The following is a 20,930-nucleotide window of genomic DNA, read 5'->3' on the forward strand; positions in this document are numbered from 1 at the left end:
GTAGGAGGAGAGGAGTCAGAGCGGGGAGGGAGACAGAGCACAGGACTGCTAATTACCCAGTCCTACTCATCCACACTGGGAGCACAGACACACAGCACGTGGTGTGCTGGATACTAGGTAAACAGAACAGTAAAACCTACAAGTGGGTCCCTGCAGCCGGCACCCCTGGGACAAAGAAAAGCGAGTGCTTTTTGAAAGTCTTAAAGGGACGAGGACCCCACAGCTGGAAAGAAGCGTCCCAGGACACGCAGCCCAGAGGCAGGGAATCCCGGGAACACCAGGTGCCCTAACCTCCAGGCAGCAGCTTTTCAGCTCTGAGGCCCCTCATGGCGATAAAGAGCCTCCTGCCTGTTCCCCTGATGCGGCTCCACAATAGCAGAGCAGCAGCCTGAGAGAGGCCATTACACAGCAACTGCGGAGCTTACTCCACATAGGCTGGACAAGAATAAGAGACCCGGTCTGCGCGCAGCTGCCCAGCACAAGGCATGAAGGGTCGCCGTTCTCCCAGGAGAGGAAGGCCACAACCAGCAAGAAAGGATGTTCTCCCAGCCGACACAAGCACCAGCTCCCCACAACTACCTCTATCACCATGAAAAGGCAGAAGAATTTGATCCAGACCAAAATCACAGAGACAAACCCAGAGAAGGAGCTTGGAGAGACAGACCTAACCAATCTCCCTGAAAAAGAATTCAAAATAAAGGTCATAACCATGCTGATAGAGCTGCAGAAAAAATGCAAGAGCTAACGGACAAAGTAGGGAGGGAGACTACAGAAATAAAACAATCTCTGGAAGGCTTTAAAAGCAGAATGGATGAGGTGCAAGAGGCCATTGATGGGATAGAAACCAGAGAACAAGAACGCATAGAAGCTGATGCAGAGAGAGATAAAAGGATTTCCAGGAATGAAACAGTATTAAGAGAACTGTGTGACCAATACAAAATGAGGAATATCTGCAGTATAGGGGAACCAGAAGGAGACAGAGAAAAAGGGATAGAAAGTATCTTTGAAGAAATAATTGCAGAAAACTTCCCAAAACTGGGGGAGGAAATAGTCGCTCAGGCAACAGGAGTACACAACAGAACTCCCAACAGAAGGAACCAAAGGATGACAACAACAAGACACATAATAATTAAAATTAAAAGATCAAGGACAAGGACAGAGTTTTAAAGGCAGCTAGAGGGGGGGAAAAGGTCACCTACAAAGGAAAACCCATCAGGCTATCATCAGACTTCTAAACAGAAACCTTACATGCCTGAAGAGAATGGCACGATATTTTCAATGCAATGAAACAGAAGAGCCTTGAACCAAGAACACTATATCCAGCATGATTATCATTTAAATATGAAGGAGGGATTAAACAATTCCCAGACAAGCAAAAGTTGAGGGAATTTGCCTCCAACAAACCACCTCTACAGGAGGACCGCTCTAGATGGGAGCACTCCTAAGGCTAAACATATGTCACTAGAGGAAATAAAATCACAACAAACAAAGCAGACCAACCAAATACTAACTAAAGGCACAAAATAAAATCAACTACCCACAAAAGCAATTCAAGAAAACACAAAAGAGCACAAACTAAAACAACCAACATATAAAGAAAGGAGGAGGAGGAATAAGAAGGGAGAGAAATAAGGAATCATTAGACAGTGTTTATAACAGCTCAGTAAGCGAGTTAAGTTGGACTGTAAGATACTAAAGAAGGTAACCTTGAACCTTTGGTAACCACAAATCTAAAGCCTGTAATGGCAATAAGTACATATCTTTCAATAATCACCCTAAATGTAAATGGACTGAATGCACCAATCAAAAGACACAGAGTAATAGAATGGATAAAAAAGTAAGACCCGTCTATATGCTGCTTATAAGAAACTCACCTTAAACCGAAAGACATGTACAGAATAAAAGTCAAGGGATGGAAAAAGGTATTTCACGAAAATCTAAACAAACCAATTACCAGTAACAACAGGGAGAAGAAAGCAGGTGTTACAGTACTAGTATCAGACAAAATAGACTTCAAAACAAAGAAAGTACCAAGAGATAAAGAAGGACAGTACATAATGATAAAGGGCTCAGTCCAACAAGAGGATATAACCATTATAAATATATATGCACCCAACACAGGAGCACCAGCATATATGAAACAAATACTAACAGAACTAAAGGAGGAAATAGAATGCAATGCATTCATTTTAGACTTCAACACACCATTCACTCCAAAGGACAGATCCACCAGACAGAAAATAAGTAAAGACACAGAGGCACTGAACAACACACTAGAACAGATGGACCTAATAGACATCTATAGAAATCTACACCCAAAATCAACAGGATACACATTCTTCTCAAGTGCACATGGAACATTCTCCAGAATAGACCACATACTAGGCCACAAAAAGAGCCTCAGGAAATTCCAAAAGATTCAAATTCTACCAACCTAATTCTCAGACGACAACGGCATAAAACTAGAAATAAATTGTACAAAGAAAGCAAAAAGGCTCACAAACACATGGAGGCTTAACAACATGCCCCTAAATAATCAATGGATCAAGGACCAAATCAAAATAGAGTTCAAGCAATATATGGTAACAAATGACAACAACAAAACAAAGCCCCAACTTCTGTGGGATGCAGTGAAAGCAGTTTAAAGAGGAAAGTATATAGCCATACAGTCATATTTAAAGAAGGAAGAACAATCCCAAATGAATAGCCTAAAGACAATTATCAAAATTGGAGAAAGAAGAACAAATGAGGCCTAAAGTCAGCAGAAGGAGGGACATAATAAAGATCAGAGAAGAAAGAAAGAAAATTGAGAAAAATAAAACAATAGAAGAAGTCAATGAAACCAAGAGCTGGTTCTTTGAGAAAATCAACAAAATAGATAAGTCTCTAGGCCAGATTTATTAAGAGAAAAAGAGAAAAAACACACATCAACAGAATCCGAAACAAGAAAAGAAAAATCACGACAGACCCCACAGAAATACAAAAAATTATTAGAGAATACTATGAAAACCTATACACTAACAAGCTGGAAAACCTAGGAGAAATGGACAACTTCCTAGAAAAATACAAACTTCCAAGACTGACCAAGGAAGAAACAGAAAATCTAAACAAACCAATTACCAGCAACAAAATTGAAGTGCTAATCAAAAAACTACCCAGGAACAAAACCACCGGGCCAGATGGATTTACCTCGGAATTTTATCAGACATAATACCCATTCTCCTTAAAGTTTTCCAAAAAATAGAAGAGGAGGGAATACTCCCTAACTCATTCTATGAAGCCAACATCACCCTAACACCAAAACCAGGCAAAGACCCCACCAAAAAAGAAAACTACAGACCAATATCCCTGATGAACGTAGATGCAAAAATACTCAACAAAATATTAGCAAAACGAATTCAAAAATACATCAAAAGGATCATACACCATGACCAAGTGGGATTCATCCCAGGGATGCAAGGATGGTACAACATTCGAAAATCCATCAACATCATGTACCACATCAATAAAAAGGACAAAAACCACATGATCATCTCCATACATGCTGAAAAAGCATTCAACAAAATTCAACATCCATTCATGATAAAAATTCTCAACAAAATGGGTATACACGGCAAGTACCTCAACATAATAAAGGCCATATATGATCAACCCACAGCCAACATCATACTGAACAGCGAGAAGCTGAAAGCTTTTCCTCTGAGATCGGGTACAAGACAGGGATGCCCACTCTCCCCACTGTTACTCAACATAGTACTGGAGGTCATAGCCATGGCAGTTAGACCTAACAAAGAAATACAAGGAATCCAGATTGTTAAAGAAGAAGCTGAACTGTCACTATTTGCAGATGATATAATATTGTACATAAAAAACCCTAAAGACTCCACTCCAAAACTACTAGAACTAATATTGGAATTCAGCAAAGTTGCAGGATACAAAATTAACACACAAAAGTCTGTGGCTTTCCTATACACTAACAATGAACTAATAGCAAGAGAAATCAGAAAAACAATTTCATTCACAATTGCATCAAAAAGAATAAAATACCTAGGAATAAACCTAACCAAGGAAGTGAAAGACCTATACCCTGAAAACTACAAGACACTCTTAAGAGAAATTAAAGAGGACACTAACAAATGGAAACTCATCCCACACTCTTGGCTAGGAAGAATTAATATTGTCGAAACGGCCATCCTACCCAAAGCAATATACAGATTCGATGCAATCCCTATCAAATTACCAACAGCATTCTTCAACGAACTGGAACAAATAGTTCAAAAATTCATATGGAAACACCAAAGACCCCAAATAGCTAAAGCAACCCTGAGAAGGAAGAATAAAGTGGGGGGGATCTCACTCCCCAACTTCAAGCTCTACTACAAAGCCACAGTAATCAAAACAATTTGGTACTGGCACAAGAAAAGACCCACAGAACAGTGGAACAGAATTCAGACTCCAGACATTAACCCAAATATATATGGTCAATCAATATATGATAAAAGAGCCATGGACATACAATGGGGAAATGACAGTCTCTTCAACAGATGGTGCTGGCAAACTGGACAGCTACATGTAGGAGAATGAAACTGGATCATTGTCTAACCCCATATATAAAAGTAAATTCAAAATGGATCAAAAACCTGAATGTAAGTCATGAAACCATAAAACTCTTAGAAAGAAACATAGGCAAAAATTTCTTGGACATAAACATGAGCGACTTCTTCATGAACATATCTCTCCAGGCAAGGGAAAGAAAAGCAAAAATGAACAAGTGGGGCTATATCAAGCTGAAAAGATTCTGTACAGCAAAGGACACCATCAATAGAACAAAAAGGTACCCTACAGTATGGGAGAATATATTCATAAATGAGAGATCTGATAAAGGGTTGACATCCAAAATACATAAAGAGCACACACACCTCAACAAACAAAAAGCAAATAATCCAATTAAAAAATGGGCAGAGGAGCTGAACAGACAGTTCTCCAAAGAAGAAATTCAGACGGCCAACAGACACATGAAAAGATACTCCACATCGCTTGTCATCAGAGAAATGCAAATTAAAACCACAATGAGATATCACCTCACACCAGTAAGGATGGCTACCATCCAAAAGACAAACAACAACAAATGTTGGCGAGGTTGTGGAGAAAGGGGAACCCTCCTACACTGCTGGTGGGAATGTAAATTAGTTTAACCATTGTGGAAAGCAGTATGGAGGTTCCTCATAAAGCTCAAAATAGAAATACCATTTGACCCAGGAATTCCACTCCTAGGAATTTACCCTAAGAATGCAGCAGCCCAGTTTGAAAAAGACAGATGCACCCCTATGTTTATCGCTGCACTATTTACAATAGCCAAGAAATGGAAGCAACCTAAGTGTCCATCAGTACATGAATGGATAAAGAAGAGGTGGTACATATACACAATGGAATATTATTCAGCCATAAGAAGAAAACAAATCCTACCATTTGCAACAGTGTGGATGGATATAGAGGGTATTATGCTCAGTGAAATAAGCCAGGCAGAGAGAGACAAGTATCAAATGATTTCACTCATAAGTGGAGTATAAGAACAAAGAAAAACTAAAGGAACAAAACAGCAGCAGAATCACAGAACCCGAGAATGGACTAACAGTTACCAAAGGGAAAGGGACTGGGGAGGATGGGTGGGAAGGGAGAAAACAGGGGGGGAGGGGAAGAAAGGGGGCATTAGGCGTGTATAATGGTGGGGGGAGGCATGGGGAGGGCTGTACACCACAAGGAAAACAAGTAGTGATTCTACAGCATCTTACTATGCTGATGGACAGTGACTGTAATGGGATTTGTGGGGGGGGACTTGGTGAAGGGGGAAGCCTAGTAAACATAATGTTCTTCATGTAATTGTAGATTAATGATAACAAAATAAATTTAAAAAATAGACACAAATCTATTAAAAATTATTTTCAAATTATGAAGTATGTTTTAAAAAGAACTTTCCTTGAAAATATGAAATACTTGATACTATGCTTTGACATTTTCCTGATTATTAGCATTCAATTACACTAAAAAATAAAAGTTCAAGGTAAAAGTATTATCTGTTAATGGAATTTACCACTAATTCATATCTCCAACACAGTTATCTCAGAGATACAGACAGGAGTCTTATACATATCTTATTAATTGCTTTCACAGATAAAAAAGACTTGCATTAGCCCGGCTGGGTGTGAGGGAGTCCCCGGCAGGAGCAGCTTCCCCGCCTCGCAGTCCGAAAATCCCGCCCCGGCAGGCGCCGAGCAGGGGAAGACTCAGAGGGGAGAGGGGGGAGGCCCGGGCCCCGCGAGTCCCCGGCCCACAGAAAGGCAGCAGCCGCCGCGGCGCGAGCCCAACCACCTGGCCTCTGAGCGGAAACCTCGCCCCTGGCAACAAAGGCAGCCGCACGCCCGCCGCACGTTTGCAACTCAAAAATGCAGTCCCAACAGTACCTGCAGCAGCGTCAAAAGTTTGCGGCTGCCGTCCTGGCATTCATTTTCATTTTGGCAACTGTGGAGACTGCTGAAGCAGGGAAGAAAGAGAAGCCAGAAAAAAAAGTGAGTAAGTCTGACTGTGGAGAATGGCAGTGGAGCGTGTGTGTGCCCAGCAGTTGGGATTGCGGGCTGGGCACCCGGGAGGGCACCCGGACTGGAGCTGAGTGCAAACAAACCATGAAGACCCAGAGGTGTAAGATCCCTTGCAACTGGAAAAAGCAATTTGGTGCTGAGTGCAAATACCAGTTCCAGGCCTGGGGAGAATGTGACCTCAACACCGCCTTGAAGACCAGAACTGGAAGTCTGAAGCGAGCCCTCCACAACGCTGACTGCCAGAAGACAGTGACCATTTCCAAGCCCTGAGGCAAACTGAGGAAGCCCAAACTCAAGAATCTAAGAAAAAGGAAGGCAAGAAACAGGAGAAGATGCTGGACTGAGATGCCACCTTCTGTGCAACATGAAAAGATGTCAGCAAACAGAATCAGTTAACCATTGCATTTATACCTACCGTAGGCTTTTTATTCAAAATTTATCTATAGCTTAAGTATACAATAGGCAGAAACAAAAAGGAAAGAAATTTTTTGTAGTAGCATTTTTAAAATGTATACCATAGTACCAGTAGGGGCTTATAATAAAGGACTGTAATCCTATTAGAAAGTTGACTTATAGTACATGATGATAGGAAATTGAGGTAAGTTTTTTGAAGTTATGTGATATTTTACACTTAAAACTTTTTTACACTTTTTTTTTCTTTTGGCAACAATTTAAATGTTATGGCAATGTAAACTACTTCTCTCATTAGGCATTTTTTTCACCTAGACTTTTTTTCCCAGTTGAGAAAAATAGATACTAAACAAAGCAATAAAATATAATCATCCTATTTGAATTAAAAAAAAAAGACTTGCATTAAAGAATTGCATACATTATGGCATTCAGGTTTAAAATGAGCATTATTATTTGTAAGAAATACCCTGAAATTCTATGCCTCCAATTCCGATATGGATCATACAAGCTTTCACAAAATGCCAGTGCATGGATAACAAATTCTTCAATAGATGTCTGATCTGCCAGTTCCTTCTCTTTTTTTTTGCTTTTTAACTGAGAATAAAGTTAAACATAAAACTGTATTTAGTTTAAAAATATGAAACTGTGCAACATTTCTTATATACATCATTAGAAAACTACATGTACCATTCATCATCTAATAGTATATCACTTTTATTCAATTAAGTCTAAGTTCCATTTGAGTCTAAAGAGAGTTAATCATATGGACTGGATACGACCTCTCAAATTTTAAGTATTTTCTAGGAAAGGTTTCAAATGGATAGTCAAATATCCTTCCAAAAAAGAACAAGTTTTCAATATGAGGAATATTTGATGAATAAATAATCCATAAAAATCACAAATTATGTCATTTAAAAAACCATTTATAAAACACTCTATTTTTAACTAAAATAACAGAATATAATTGCTTCTCTACTTTTAAATAATACACATAAAATGCCTGAAATACAGTGAGTGATAATTTTAATTCTTTTCTTGATAACTACCTCCTCTGAAAATATTTAACTTCACTAACAATATTTTAAAAAGTAAAACCTAGTTACTCCCAGTAAAACAACAAAAAGGAATATCGTTAATTTATACCTACTTGCTGAATAAAGAGTGTTGTCATAGTGATGACATGATTAATGTATGAGCAAGTCCCAATTTCTTCCACATTAGATAGATTCCTGTGAGAAAAAAGGAACACTCAACATATTTATTTTATATGAATAGTGAGAAAAATGTGTGCTCATACATTCAGGTTGAATTTTGGAAAGGCATGTCAGCAAATGAAATGCAAACAACATTTACTGAAACTTAAAAATCAATATGGATATATAGCTGTTTTCCCACTAAGAATGTGAAACACACCTTAAGCACCATTGAATTAATATAAACAGAAAATGTTTAGGAAGTACATGTTGATTAGCAAATAATAAAAAAATATCACAAATTATTAACAAAAGAGAAAAAAATCAAATGTTCTTACACCCCAAACATCAGCAACTATTTACATTTTGGATTATTTCGCAGGTTTGTTTTTACTTTCCTATGTAGATTTTTGGTTTTTGTACATATTGTTGCCATTATAATACATATATAGTTCTAGTTTTCACTTTGCTTTTTAAAATTAGAGTTCCCTTTTAGACTTAAATATCAACTATATTAAAAGGTCTTAATAGAAAGGCTAGCATTTATACATATTCCAAGAGGGATAGTACATGTCTTATTTAAAGCAGTAGATCAATACCTGCTCAGCATTTAATTAAAATATAGCCATCATTTTTATTTCGTTTTTATAAGACAGAGATATGACACATAATGTTAACATTTCCTATATCTAGCATTACTAGTTTTTTCCTGAGCCCAATAAAATACTATTGATTTTCTGTTCTGAGATATTGTGATACTGAAAAATACTTTACATCTTAAATTCACTAGTTGCTAAAAAATAGGAAAAATTAAATGAATCAATAGACTTCTCAAGGTAAGAAGTCAGATTGATATGACATCTTTGAGAAAATGAAGGTAAAATTCAAAGACCCTGTGGAGGATTCTGGGAAGATGGCAGAGTAAGAAGCACCAGGACGCTGCATCCCTATCTAGAAAACAAGAGTACTGGTAGAATCCATCTGTTTTAACAATTTTGCACTCTCAAGTCTGTTGAAGGCTTGCAACTTTCAGGGAAAGACTTGAATAGTAAACTGCAGTTAATGCTGGTTAATTTCTGCCAATTTCAGCTATTATTACTACAGTACCAATGACCCATCCCCCACCCCCATCCACCATGGAGGCAGTTACGCACAAGTTCTCCCAACAGTTTAGTAACAGCTTAATGGAAGAAGTGTAGGCAAAAAAGGACCCTATCCTCCAAATATCAGGGATCTGTGTTCTGATCATTGATTGCTGTTTCCAATCACAGAGGTGCAAATGGGTGGGCAACCATTCCTGTTGCACCTTCCCCAATTGTTGCAAGCCCCTCCCACCTCTGGTGGAAGTAACTTCCAGGAAACTTTAAAGGTCATTGAAAAAACTACCTCAGCATAATAAAAGCCACATATGAAAAATGCACAGCAAACATACTCAGTAGAAAAACACTAAATGCATTTCTTTTAAGAACAGGAACAACGAAAGGATGGTTGATTTCATTGCTTCTATTCAACATAATACTGGAAGTTGTAGCCAGAGAAATTAAAGAAATAGAAATGAAAAGCATCTAAATTAGACAGCAGGACATCAAATTATCTGTTTGCCGATAATATAATCTTACATGAAAACTCTATAAAGATTCTACACACACACACACACACACACACACACAAGCGCATTGGAACTAATAAATGAATTCAGCAAAGTAGCAGGACATAAAGTCAACACAACAAATAACTGCATTTCTACACATAAACAATGAATAATCTAAAAAGGAAACCAGGAAAACCATGACAGCATCAAAAAGAATAAAATATTTAGGAATTAACCAAAGAAGCAAAAAAATCATATGATGAAAACTAAAAAACAATGCTCTAAGAAATTAAAGACATAAATAAATAGAAATACATGTCATATTCATGGATCAGAATTATTATTGTTAAAATGTCAATTCTACCCAAACCAATGTAAAGTTTCAAAGTATTCCCTATCAAAATCCCAGTGTTTTTTGCAGAAATAAAAAAACCCATCCTAAAATTCATACAGAATCTCAAGACCCCAAATAACCAAAACAAACAAACAAAAATACCTCAAGGACTCACACTTACTGTTTGTTTCTTATTACAAAGTGACAGTCATCAAATATAGTATTGACATAAAGGTAAACATACAGACCAATGGAACAGAATAGAGAGGTGAGAAATAAATCCTTACATATATAGTCAAACGGTTTTTCACAAGGGTTGCCACAACCATACAATGGAAAAAGAACAGTCATTTCAAATAATGGTGCTGGGAAATTGGACATTTACATGCAAAAGTGGACCCTTACTTTATACAATATATAAAAATTAACTCAAAATTGATCAAGGACTAAATGTAAAACTTAAAACACTTGGAAGAAACAAAAGCATCATGATTCTGAATTTGATAATGGTTTCTTGGACATGACACCAGAAGTATAGGTAACTAAAGAAAAAATAGACAAATTGGACTTTAAAAAATCTTTTTTAATTTTGTGTATCAAAAGATACTATCAAGAAAGTAAACGGCAACTTAAAGAATGGTGAAAATATTTGCAAATCATATATCTGACATGGGATTAATATCCAGAATATATAAGGAACTCCTAAAATTCAACATAAAAAATCAATCAACCCAATTCAAAATTGGGAAAAAGAATAGATATTCCTCCAAAAATATATGAATGAACAATAAGCACATGAAAAGATGCTTAACACGACTAATCATTATGGAAATGCAAATCAAAACTACAGTGAGATACAACCTCATACCCGTTAGGATGTCTACTATCAAAAGAAAACAAGAAACAAGAGGTGGAGAAACTGGAACCCTTGTGCACTGCTAAAGGAAATGTAAAATGCTGCAACCGCCATTATGGAAAAGTGGAGAATAGGGAATTACTGTTTAATGAGTATGAATGTTTCAGTTCTACAAGATGAAAGTCCTGGGGATGGGTAGTGGTGATAATTGCACAACAATGTGCAGGTATTTAATACCACTGATCTGTACACTTAAAGAAGGTTAGGATGGTAAATTTTGTTATATATGTTTTATTGGAATTTTAAAGAGTGGAAAAAAGATACAAGAGGACAAAAAATAAGTATGTATGTAATTTTTAAAAAACAAAACCATATGCCACAGCATCTGGTAGGGGGAAAAAACCCTCTCCAAGAGTTCTGCTTTCAGTAATGATGGACTAGTACCAATCTTCCCTTTAAGAACAGCTAAAAAAGATGGACAAAATCTTTTTTAAAAATCTATTTAAAAGGATCAGAAAACTAACAAGGGAGTGAAAACTTACAAAGATAAGATGCTGAAAAAGTAAACTTAAAAGAGCAGAAATCTGTACCTAAATCCATTTTTTTTGCCCTCATGACTTCTAAGTATCCTGAAAGAGGTAAATTAAACAATGAGATGCTGATGAGTGCATTTGATAGCCTACAGTGATAAAGGGAATAAAAACTCCAATTCATAACTCAAAAAGGATAGTTTATAAGGCTTTGATTTGAGATACCAAGGAGAAATACTCAGGAAGTAAGGGCAAAAAGAAAATGGATCAGTACTGACAGAGTGAAGTCCAAATCACCTCAATTATTAACTGTTTTAGGGGGATCTTAGTGTTCCAAAAGCTAATGCAAATTATCTTGAAGGAAGAGAGTATCACAGGCCTGTAATAATCTCTACAGTTTTCCAAAAACAATGTCCAATGCTCAGTCAAAAGTAACAATTCCCTTCAGCAGACAACACAAGTTTGAGGACCAAAATAACAACACATAAATAGTTGACAAGTTCAGAAAAAAAAAAAAAGCCAGACATAAAAGAATAAAAATTACTGGATCAATTCTGTTTGAAGAAGTTAAAAATTAGACAAAATTAATCCATAGTATTAAATATCAAGATAATATTTCTTTGGAGATGGTGAGAAATAGCAATTATGAGAGAACATAAAAGGTATCTGGGCTTCTGAGGTACCGATAATGTCCTATTTCTTCACCTCAGTGGTAATAATGACACAGTGTGTTCATTTTATAATTTATTGAGCTGAACATTTAGGATCTGATCACTTTACATAACACATTATACTTTAGATTCACATGTCACACTTAAATAAAAAAATATATACTTATATATACATTTTATACTCTAATAAAAAATAGTGCCATATTAAGGATAAGGCACTAGGAGTAAATTGCCCTAAATGCAGGCAATAAGAGGGTACACTATCTGTAGTGATTTTAAAGATAATAATAAAACTGACAAAAATTCAGTCTGCATTTTCAGTATCACCAATTATCAGTAATTAAAAATATTCCTTCCTGAAAAAATATTTTTTGTTAGTCTAAGTTCTAAAACACTTGATGTAGCTGTTGATTTTTGAAAATATAAGATTCAGGTAAACAGATTTTTATTACTTATCTTTCCATTATTCATGACAACCAAAAAGTAGAAATAACCCAAATGTCCATCAACTGATGAGTGGACAAATAAAATAAGATATATCCATACAATGGTTTATTATTTCGCCATAAAAAGTAAGAAAGTATTGATACATTCTACAACATGGATGAACCTGGAAAATTTAAAGTGAATGAAGCCATACAATGTACGATTCCATTTCTATGAAATGTCCAAAATAGAAAGTAGATTGGAGGTTGCCAGCAGATGGGGGGTACGGTCAATGTGGAGTGACTGCTAATTGGTACAGAGTTTCTTTAAACTCTGTATGAAAATGTTATAAAATTGACTACAGTGATCGTTGTATGATTCTATAAATTTATCAAAAAACACTGAAAGATACACTTTAAATGGGGGGGGGGGTTGTATGTTATGTGAATTATCAAAAAATATAATTATATTGCTTAATATAAGCCTAGAGTTAAACTGATTAGTCAGAGGTTATCGGTTTCATTAGAGTACTTCAAAGGGCAGAATTATTTTTATTTATTTAATAAGGGAATATATATAACTTCTTAAATACTCATAGCTGTGTTTTCCAAATGCAGAGAGGGGAACAGTGTGCTGTACATTATGTGAAAATTTCAGAAACATATTTTTAGTGGTAAAATGAAATCCATGAAGTGGCAAAACATTAAAACTGTCAGTTCTTAATCTTATTTTTTTTTAAACCCTTAACTTTGGATTTGTATAAAAAATAAGTGTGCCTTCCAGCTTCCAGTCCAACATGTAAAGAGCTTGAAAGCTGTCATTCCCATCCTCACAAGAAGAAAGCTGAAAAAACTGAAAATGAGTAACTCTTCCTAGATATACCGGAAACTACATGAAAAAAGGAAGACAGTTACAAAAGGAATGAGCGAAAAGCAATCTTTCATTTGTTTTATTCTAATTAGATCTAACATAAAAGTCTGTGCAAAATAATAACAGCAACAGTATATTGGGTGATTACAGCTAATGGATAAACAAAATGAAGGAGAGCAATACTATGAGGGATATAGGAGGAAAACTTTAAGTTCTAGAAGATAACATCGGCAAAAACCGAAGTGACTCTGGATTTGGTGATGACTTTACATACAAAACCAAAAGAATTACCCTTGAAAAAAAACTGAAAAGTTGGGCTTCATTAAAATTAAAAACTGTTCTGCAAAAGTCACTATTAAGAGAATGAAAAGACAAGCCACAGGCTAGGGGAAAATATTTGCAAAATATGTACCTAATAAAGGAATTGTACCTCAAAATATTCAAAAATCTCTTTAAACTCAACAGTAAGAAAAAAAATTTTTAAGTGGGCAAAAGATCTAAATAGATATGTCCCAAAGAAGATATAGATGGCAAATAACCACGTGAAAAGATACCGACCATTCTATGTCACCAGGGAGCTACAAATTAAAACAATGGTAAGATTGTACTACACATCTATTAAAATGACTAAAATCTAAAATACTGACATCACCAAATACTGGTGAGGATGCAGAGCAACAGGAACTCTCATTCACTACTAGTGGGAATTCAAAATGTTACAGCCATTTTGGAATACAATTAGGCAGTTTCTGACATAGTTTACATAGGCTTAACATATGATACAGCAACTACACTCCTAGGTATTTACCCAAATGAGTTGAAAACATGTTCGCATAAAAATCTGCACACAAATGTTTATAGCAACCATTCTGACAATTGCCGAAAAGTAGAAGTAACCAAGATGCCCTTCATTAGGTGAATAAACTATGGTATGTCCGAAAACTGAATATTGTTATTCAACAATAAAAAGTGTACTATCAAGCCACAAAAGATGTGGAGGAACCTGACATGTTTATTGCTAAGTGAAAGAAGCAAAGACTGGAAATGGCACATACTTTACAATTTCAAAAATATGCAAAACTATGGATACAATTTAAAAAATCTGCTTGCCAGAGGGTAGGGCATGAGGAGGAAGAAATGAAATAGATTTAAGACAGGTCATCTTTAGGATGGTGTAACTATTCTGTGGGATACTATAATGATGGATACATGACAGTATGCATTTGTCAAAACCCATAGAACTGTGCAACACAAATGGTGAACTCTAATGTATACTATGGACTTTAGTTTATATCAATACTTGTTCATCACTGTAACAAATGTACCACCTAATATAAGATGTTAACAACAGGAGTAACTGTAGAGGGAGGAAAAGGAGCATGTGGGAACTCTCTGTACTTTTTTTTCAAAATTTTTATGTAAAATTGAACCACTAATAGAACATAAAATCTAATAACAACTTTTAAAAGGGACTTAAAAAAGTAAAGTTCTTTGAAACAGAAACATGTTCTGTGACTGGCAGCTACTGAAATTAAACTTATCATTAGAGGTTATCGCCTACTAAAAAAAAAATTCAACTAAAACATATTCCAGTGTTTCTTTCTATTATCAATAACTAAACATGCTGGATTAAATAGTTACCTGTATGATTTTTTTACTTCAGTACAATTGCACTAGGTAATTAACTTGAGAAAATGTAGCAAATTAACTATCAAAGGAGTAAACTAATATATTACCACCTGAGTATTAACTCTTTTCCCTAACCCTTATAATTTGTGTATCATTTTTCTAAGTTTTAAGGATGAGAAAGAGCAAAAAATTCAAAATATGCGTAGGATTCTGAGAATGGCTAAATTAGGGGAGAAACATTTCAGCAATTATTGTTCAATCTTTACATGATTCCTACAATCAAACTGATAAGCAATTAAATGAAAGGTAAATAAAAAGTTAAGTCCCTCTTCGTCTACTAATTATAAAACATTTATAAAACAAATAGTATATATTATAGGAAATGGCTTCCAAAAAGAGGATAGATTTTAAGGGGCATATGATGCCCTTACACTAATGATTCTTAAATTCTTACATGCAGATTAATGTGGAAATTGTGAAAAATCAGAATGCCTGAGTTCTGTGGAATCAGGATTTCCTTAAGTTAGGTTAAGCTCTGTATTTCTATTAAGCTTCCCAGTTGATACTTATGGACACCATAATTTAATACCACAGGTCTAATCTCATCTATAAACCTGGAAAATATGAGCTGTGGAATAATACTTTCTTAGGTAAACCTGTACGATGATATATTAGAAAAATACATTTCACAAATAATAATGCAGGGTAGTAAAAATGTATATATGCTTACAGGTAAGGACCAAATAGAAAATACGAGTGCAATAAGTTCTCAGTTAGGTAAAAACTCCTGTCATTGTTTTTACTATAAAGCAATTTTTTTTCTTATCTTGGCTAAATTTCTCTATTTCTGGGTATAGGAAATAAAAGGCTTTCCAAAAGAGTAAGAAACCACAAGTTTATTGCAAAAGGTACACTCACTCTTTAAAGCTCCATATGAACAACAAGCACCATTAATGATCAATAAATGCATTATTATTTTGGTAACTGTTTGTAGCAGATACCTGCAAAGAATAATGAAGAACTTGACAAGCAAAACTGACAAAGCTTGTTGTTGTTCCTCTAACCCATCTGCCATTTTCTGAACACACTGTAGTAGCTGGATCCTCAGAACCTGCAGAATATTATCAGGAAGCAGAGATATTCCTGGAGGCACATCATCTACCCTACAATATAAGGGAAACAAAATAAAAAGGGTATTTATAAGAAAATCTCTGGAATTTTAAAGGAATTGCATTTTCAGCTCAAATCCTAAAGAAACTCTTTTATTCCAGATACTCCGTGCCTTCTTCACAAGGCAGCACCAGATGATTAGTGACACTTTAGGAGAATATTAAAGCACAGTGGTAAGTAGTCTGACTTCAAAAGAGGCTTATTGGGGAAGTTGAGAGCCAGGGTGGGGGCAGTAGGGGAAAAAAGAGAGACAGAGAGAGGCTATTTAATATCTTCAACTGTGCTGTTTTTAAGGAAAATATTTAGAATATAAATTAGTTCACTCTCTATTAGAAATAAAGTATGTGTACACATGTATGCCATTTTGAAAAAAACAATAACAAGCAAATAAAAATGAAGCATCTATAACTAGTTTAACAACAGTCAACTATTTTACTACATAAACAAATATTCACCTACCTGTAGGCTCCCCAAGCCATGTAATCAGAAGAGGGAGAAAAGATAACCAGAAAAAGGGAAGAAGAAAGATAAAAACGTAAATATAGATTCCCAGGCATGAACATTAACAAATTTTTTTAAGTAATATACAAATATTTTGTGACAGTGGCTTCTGTTTAAGACTGATTCTTTAAGGGTAAAAGCCATCACCAGATATGACTGGCTCCTCTTATATGACTCTTGTAATAAAAGCCCCCTAGATTCAAAGTCAGAACACCTATTCCACCTCTGTAATATGAAGCACATCATTTAATCTCTGCTGTTCACTGAAAATTGTAACATAATCTGCCCATTTTTCAGGGTTCTAAAACCAGAGTACATGTTCATTTTTGTGAAGGTCAAATTTTGTTTTCAGTTTGAAATATGTAAAGAACTACAAAAATGCAATATGTATTTAGAATACTACCATGAAACCTAAGAATATTTTCATAAACTATTATACTAATTTCACTATCTCTATTAAGAAAAATCAAACAGGAGAACCCTAAAGAGCTCCTATGATTAAATGACAATTATGCTTTGTAACAGTCTTCAGATACTGTTTAATATGAAACATACCACTATTTTTACATTGAGTAAAAGGCTATTTCATTCACTGGGCACAGAAAAATTTAAAACACATTGCCAGAGTATGGGAGAATATAATCATAAATGACAGATCCAATAAAGGGCTGACATCCAAAATATATAAAGAGCTCACGCACCTCAACAAACAAAAAGCAAATAATCCAATTAAAAAATGGGTAGAGGAGCAGAATAGACAGTTCTCTAAAGAAGAAATTCAGATGGCCAACAGACACATGAAAAGACGCTCCACATCGCTAATCATCAGAGGAATGCAAATTAAAACCACAATGAGATATCACCTCACACCAGTAAGAATCGCCACCATCCAAAAGGCAAACAACAACAAATGTTGGCGAGGTTGCGGAGAAAGGGGAACCCTCCTACACTGCTGGTGGGAATGTAAAATAGTTCGACCATTGTGGAAAGCAGTATGGAGGTTCCTCAGAAAACTAAAAATAGAAATACCATTTGACCCAGGAATTCCACTCCTTGGAATTGAGCCTAATAATTCAGTAGCCCAGTTTGAAAAAGACATATGCACCCCTATATTTATCGCAGCACTATTTACAATAGCCAAGAAATGAAAGCAACCTAAGTGTCCATCAGTAGATGAATGGATAAAAAAGATGTGGTACATATACACAATGGAATATTATTCGGCCGTAAGAAGAAAACAAATCCTACCATTTGCAACAACATGGACGGAGCTAGAGGGTATTATGCTCAGTGAAGTAAGCCAGGCAGGGAAAGACAAGTACCAAATGATTTCACTCATATGTGGAGTATAAAAACAAAGAAAAACTGAAGGAACAAAACAGCAGCAGAATCACAGAACCCAAGAATAGACTAACAGTTACCAAAGGGAAAGGGACTGGGGAGGGTGGGCAGGGAGGGATAAGGGTGGGGAAAAAGAAAGGGGGCATTATGATTAGCATGTGTGTGGGGGGCATGGGGAGGACTGTACAACACAGAGGAGATGAGTAGGGATTCTGTAGCATCTTACTATACTGATAGACAGTGACTGTAATGGGGTTTGTGGGGGGGACTTGGTGAAGGGGGGAGCCTAGTAAACATAATGTTCTTCATGTAATTGTAGATTAATGATACCAAAAAAACAAAAACAAAAAAAAAGCACATTGCCAGTAGTTACATAAATACATGATAAATATTATTAGCTTCTTTCTGAACCAGGCTACAACATAATTACTAAAGTGTTTTATAAAATAAGCACCTGACTTTAATTAAATTACAAAGAAAATAAATCAAAGCACATTCCCAATGTTGCCAAATTCTATAATCATTACAAAAATACACATTTCATAGTATGAGATTAAAGATGGCAGCTTGAGAGGTGAGACAGAAGCCTCCTCCCAAAACTATATACAATATGAAAGCATAAATAATACAATTAATCCTGAAAAAACAAAAAGAAAGAAGGCTCCACCAGACTGCATATGCGTGGAGAAGACAACTGACCTCATGGAACAGGGTAACATACCAAAGCCACTATCCAGTGGAACCCAAGCCCTTTGCTCACCCCAGCTCCCCAGCAGAAGGAAGAATAACAGAGAGGAGGCCTAGGACTGCTGACCACCCAGCCCTGGAGATCTGCTATGGTAGCATGAAACAACATTCTATGCTGCTCTATGTGGAAAGGCAACACAGACGGAAGGCTTGGAGACACTGAGATTCCAGCCGCATGTGGAAAACAGGGATCCACACTAGGCTGCTCTAGGACAAAAGAAAGGCGGGAGGTCTGAGAGACTTCCTAACAGCAAGAAGGCTGCAAAAGGGGCAAGGATTGCACAGGGTTTGCTGCTCATGAGAAAGGCCAGGTGGACAAAATTGTCCAGGTGAACTCTGCCCAGCAGGATGGGAACATTCAGGAGCTTCAGGTGCTACATCCCCCTGGCTGGCTACACAGCTCCAAGGCTTCCCACTGCAATATGCAGCCTGCTGCACCTTCCTCCAGCCAGCCCGCAACAGCTCACAAACCAGCAGCACCTGCCCTGGTGTGAGGCCAGCCAGAAGGAGGCCATGTCTATGGCAGCTGCAAATGCAAAACATAGAGGCTTACACTTGTGTACTCAGCCCACTGATTCTGACAGTGGAGACAGACATAGCAGCCAGGAAGCAAGAAACAGCTCTTTACTCCCACAAGGCACCAGCACCACTCCACTGCCTCCCCCAACATTGCTCCAGGGGATAAGGAGCTACAGAGAGTAGAGTTTCTGGGCACTAGAGGGTGACACATACAAAAAACATACAAATATTAAACACCGAATGAACGTAGTTCAAACCAAAATCCACAAACACAAGAAAAAGGTTCAAGTGAAATTGAACTCCTCAATCTTCCTGAAAGAGATTCCAAAATGAAAATCATAAACATACTCATGGAGGTACAGAAAAATATTCAAGAAATCAGGGAGGAATTCAGGATGGAGATTCAATCATTATGGAATATAATATCAGAAAAGAAACATAGAATGGAGGGATTTAAAGCAGATTAGATATAGTGGAGGAGACGGTTAATGGAACTGAAGAAGAATACAAAAAAGCTGAGGCAGAGAGAGAGAAAAACATATCCAGGAATGAAAGAGCACTAAGAGAACTGTGTGACCAACCCAAATGGAACAATATTCACATTATAGGGGTACCAGAAGAAGAAGAAGGAGATAAGGGAATAGAAAGTGTCCTTGAGGAGGTAATTGCTGAAAACTTCCCCAATCTGGGGAAGGAGATAGTCTCTCAGGTCATGGAGGTGCACAGATCTCCCAACACAAGGGACCCAAGGAAGACAACACCAAGACATATAATAATTAAAATGGCAAAGATCAAGGATAAGGACAGAATATTAAAAGAAGCCAGAGAGAGAAAAAAAGATCACATACAAAGGAAAACCCATCAGGCTATCGTCAGACTTCTCTACAGAAGCCTTACAGGCTACAAGGGACTGGCATGATACACTTAATGCAATGAAGCAGAGGGCTTCGAACCAAGTATACTTTACCTGGCAAGATTATCATTTAAATTAGAAGTAAACAATTTCCAGATAAGGAAAAGCTGAGAGAATTTACCTCCCACAAACCATCTCTACAATGTATTTTGTAGGGACTACTACAGAAGGATTGTGTTCCTAAGGTTATTTTTTCACAGCACTATTTACAATAGCCTAGAAATGAAAGCAACCTAAGTGTCCATCAGTAGATGAATGGATAAAAAAGATGTGGTACATATACACAATGGAATATTATTCGGCCGTAAGAAGAAAACAAATCCTACCATTTTGTATTTTGTAGGGACTACTACAGAAGGAAGTGTTCCTAAGGTTAAATAGCTGTCACCAGAGGAAATAAAACAACAGTAAAGAAAGCAGATCAACTTATTCACTATGTAAGAACTTGTTCACGATTTAAGAACTTGTTCGTTATGCTTCAGAAGATTGGAGACTGTTGAGAAATAGGCTTAGGGTTGATTAATGACTGTGCATTGAGTCCCATATACAGAATTTTATTGTTGTTAACAACCATTTGATCAATAAATATGAGAGATGCCCTCTCAAAAAAAAACTTCCAGCTAAATGGAAAG

At 36.4% G+C, this 20,930-nt stretch overlaps 1 protein-coding gene and 1 pseudogene across 3 annotated transcripts in view; one reads left to right on the plus strand and one right to left on the minus strand.

Annotated features, from left to right (window-relative positions):
* NBEAL1 (neurobeachin like 1) overlaps positions 1 to 20,930 on the minus strand; it is a 241,124-nt gene that overhangs the window by 176,569 nt on the left and 43,625 nt on the right. For 2 of the 3 annotated variants that reach the window (XM_073218321.1, XM_073218319.1), the window contains exons 3-5: positions 16,109 to 16,270; positions 8,155 to 8,236; positions 7,474 to 7,601 (exon numbers count right to left, since the gene is read on the minus strand). In XM_073218321.1, the coding sequence (XP_073074422.1) occupies positions 7,474 to 7,601; positions 8,155 to 8,236; positions 16,109 to 16,270 (372 nt within the window). Of the gene's footprint in view, positions 1 to 7,473; positions 7,602 to 8,154; positions 8,237 to 16,108; positions 16,271 to 16,736; positions 17,311 to 20,930 lie in introns of those variants that run through there. The other variant, XM_073218320.1, reaches the window with a different exon arrangement.
* On the plus strand, positions 5,794 to 7,467 carry LOC108386905 (pleiotrophin pseudogene; annotated as a pseudogene).

Source organism: Manis javanica, chromosome 12 (assembly GCF_040802235.1).
Source record: "Manis javanica isolate MJ-LG chromosome 12, MJ_LKY, whole genome shotgun sequence".
Taxonomy (NCBI): Eukaryota; Metazoa; Chordata; class Mammalia; order Pholidota; family Manidae; genus Manis; species Manis javanica.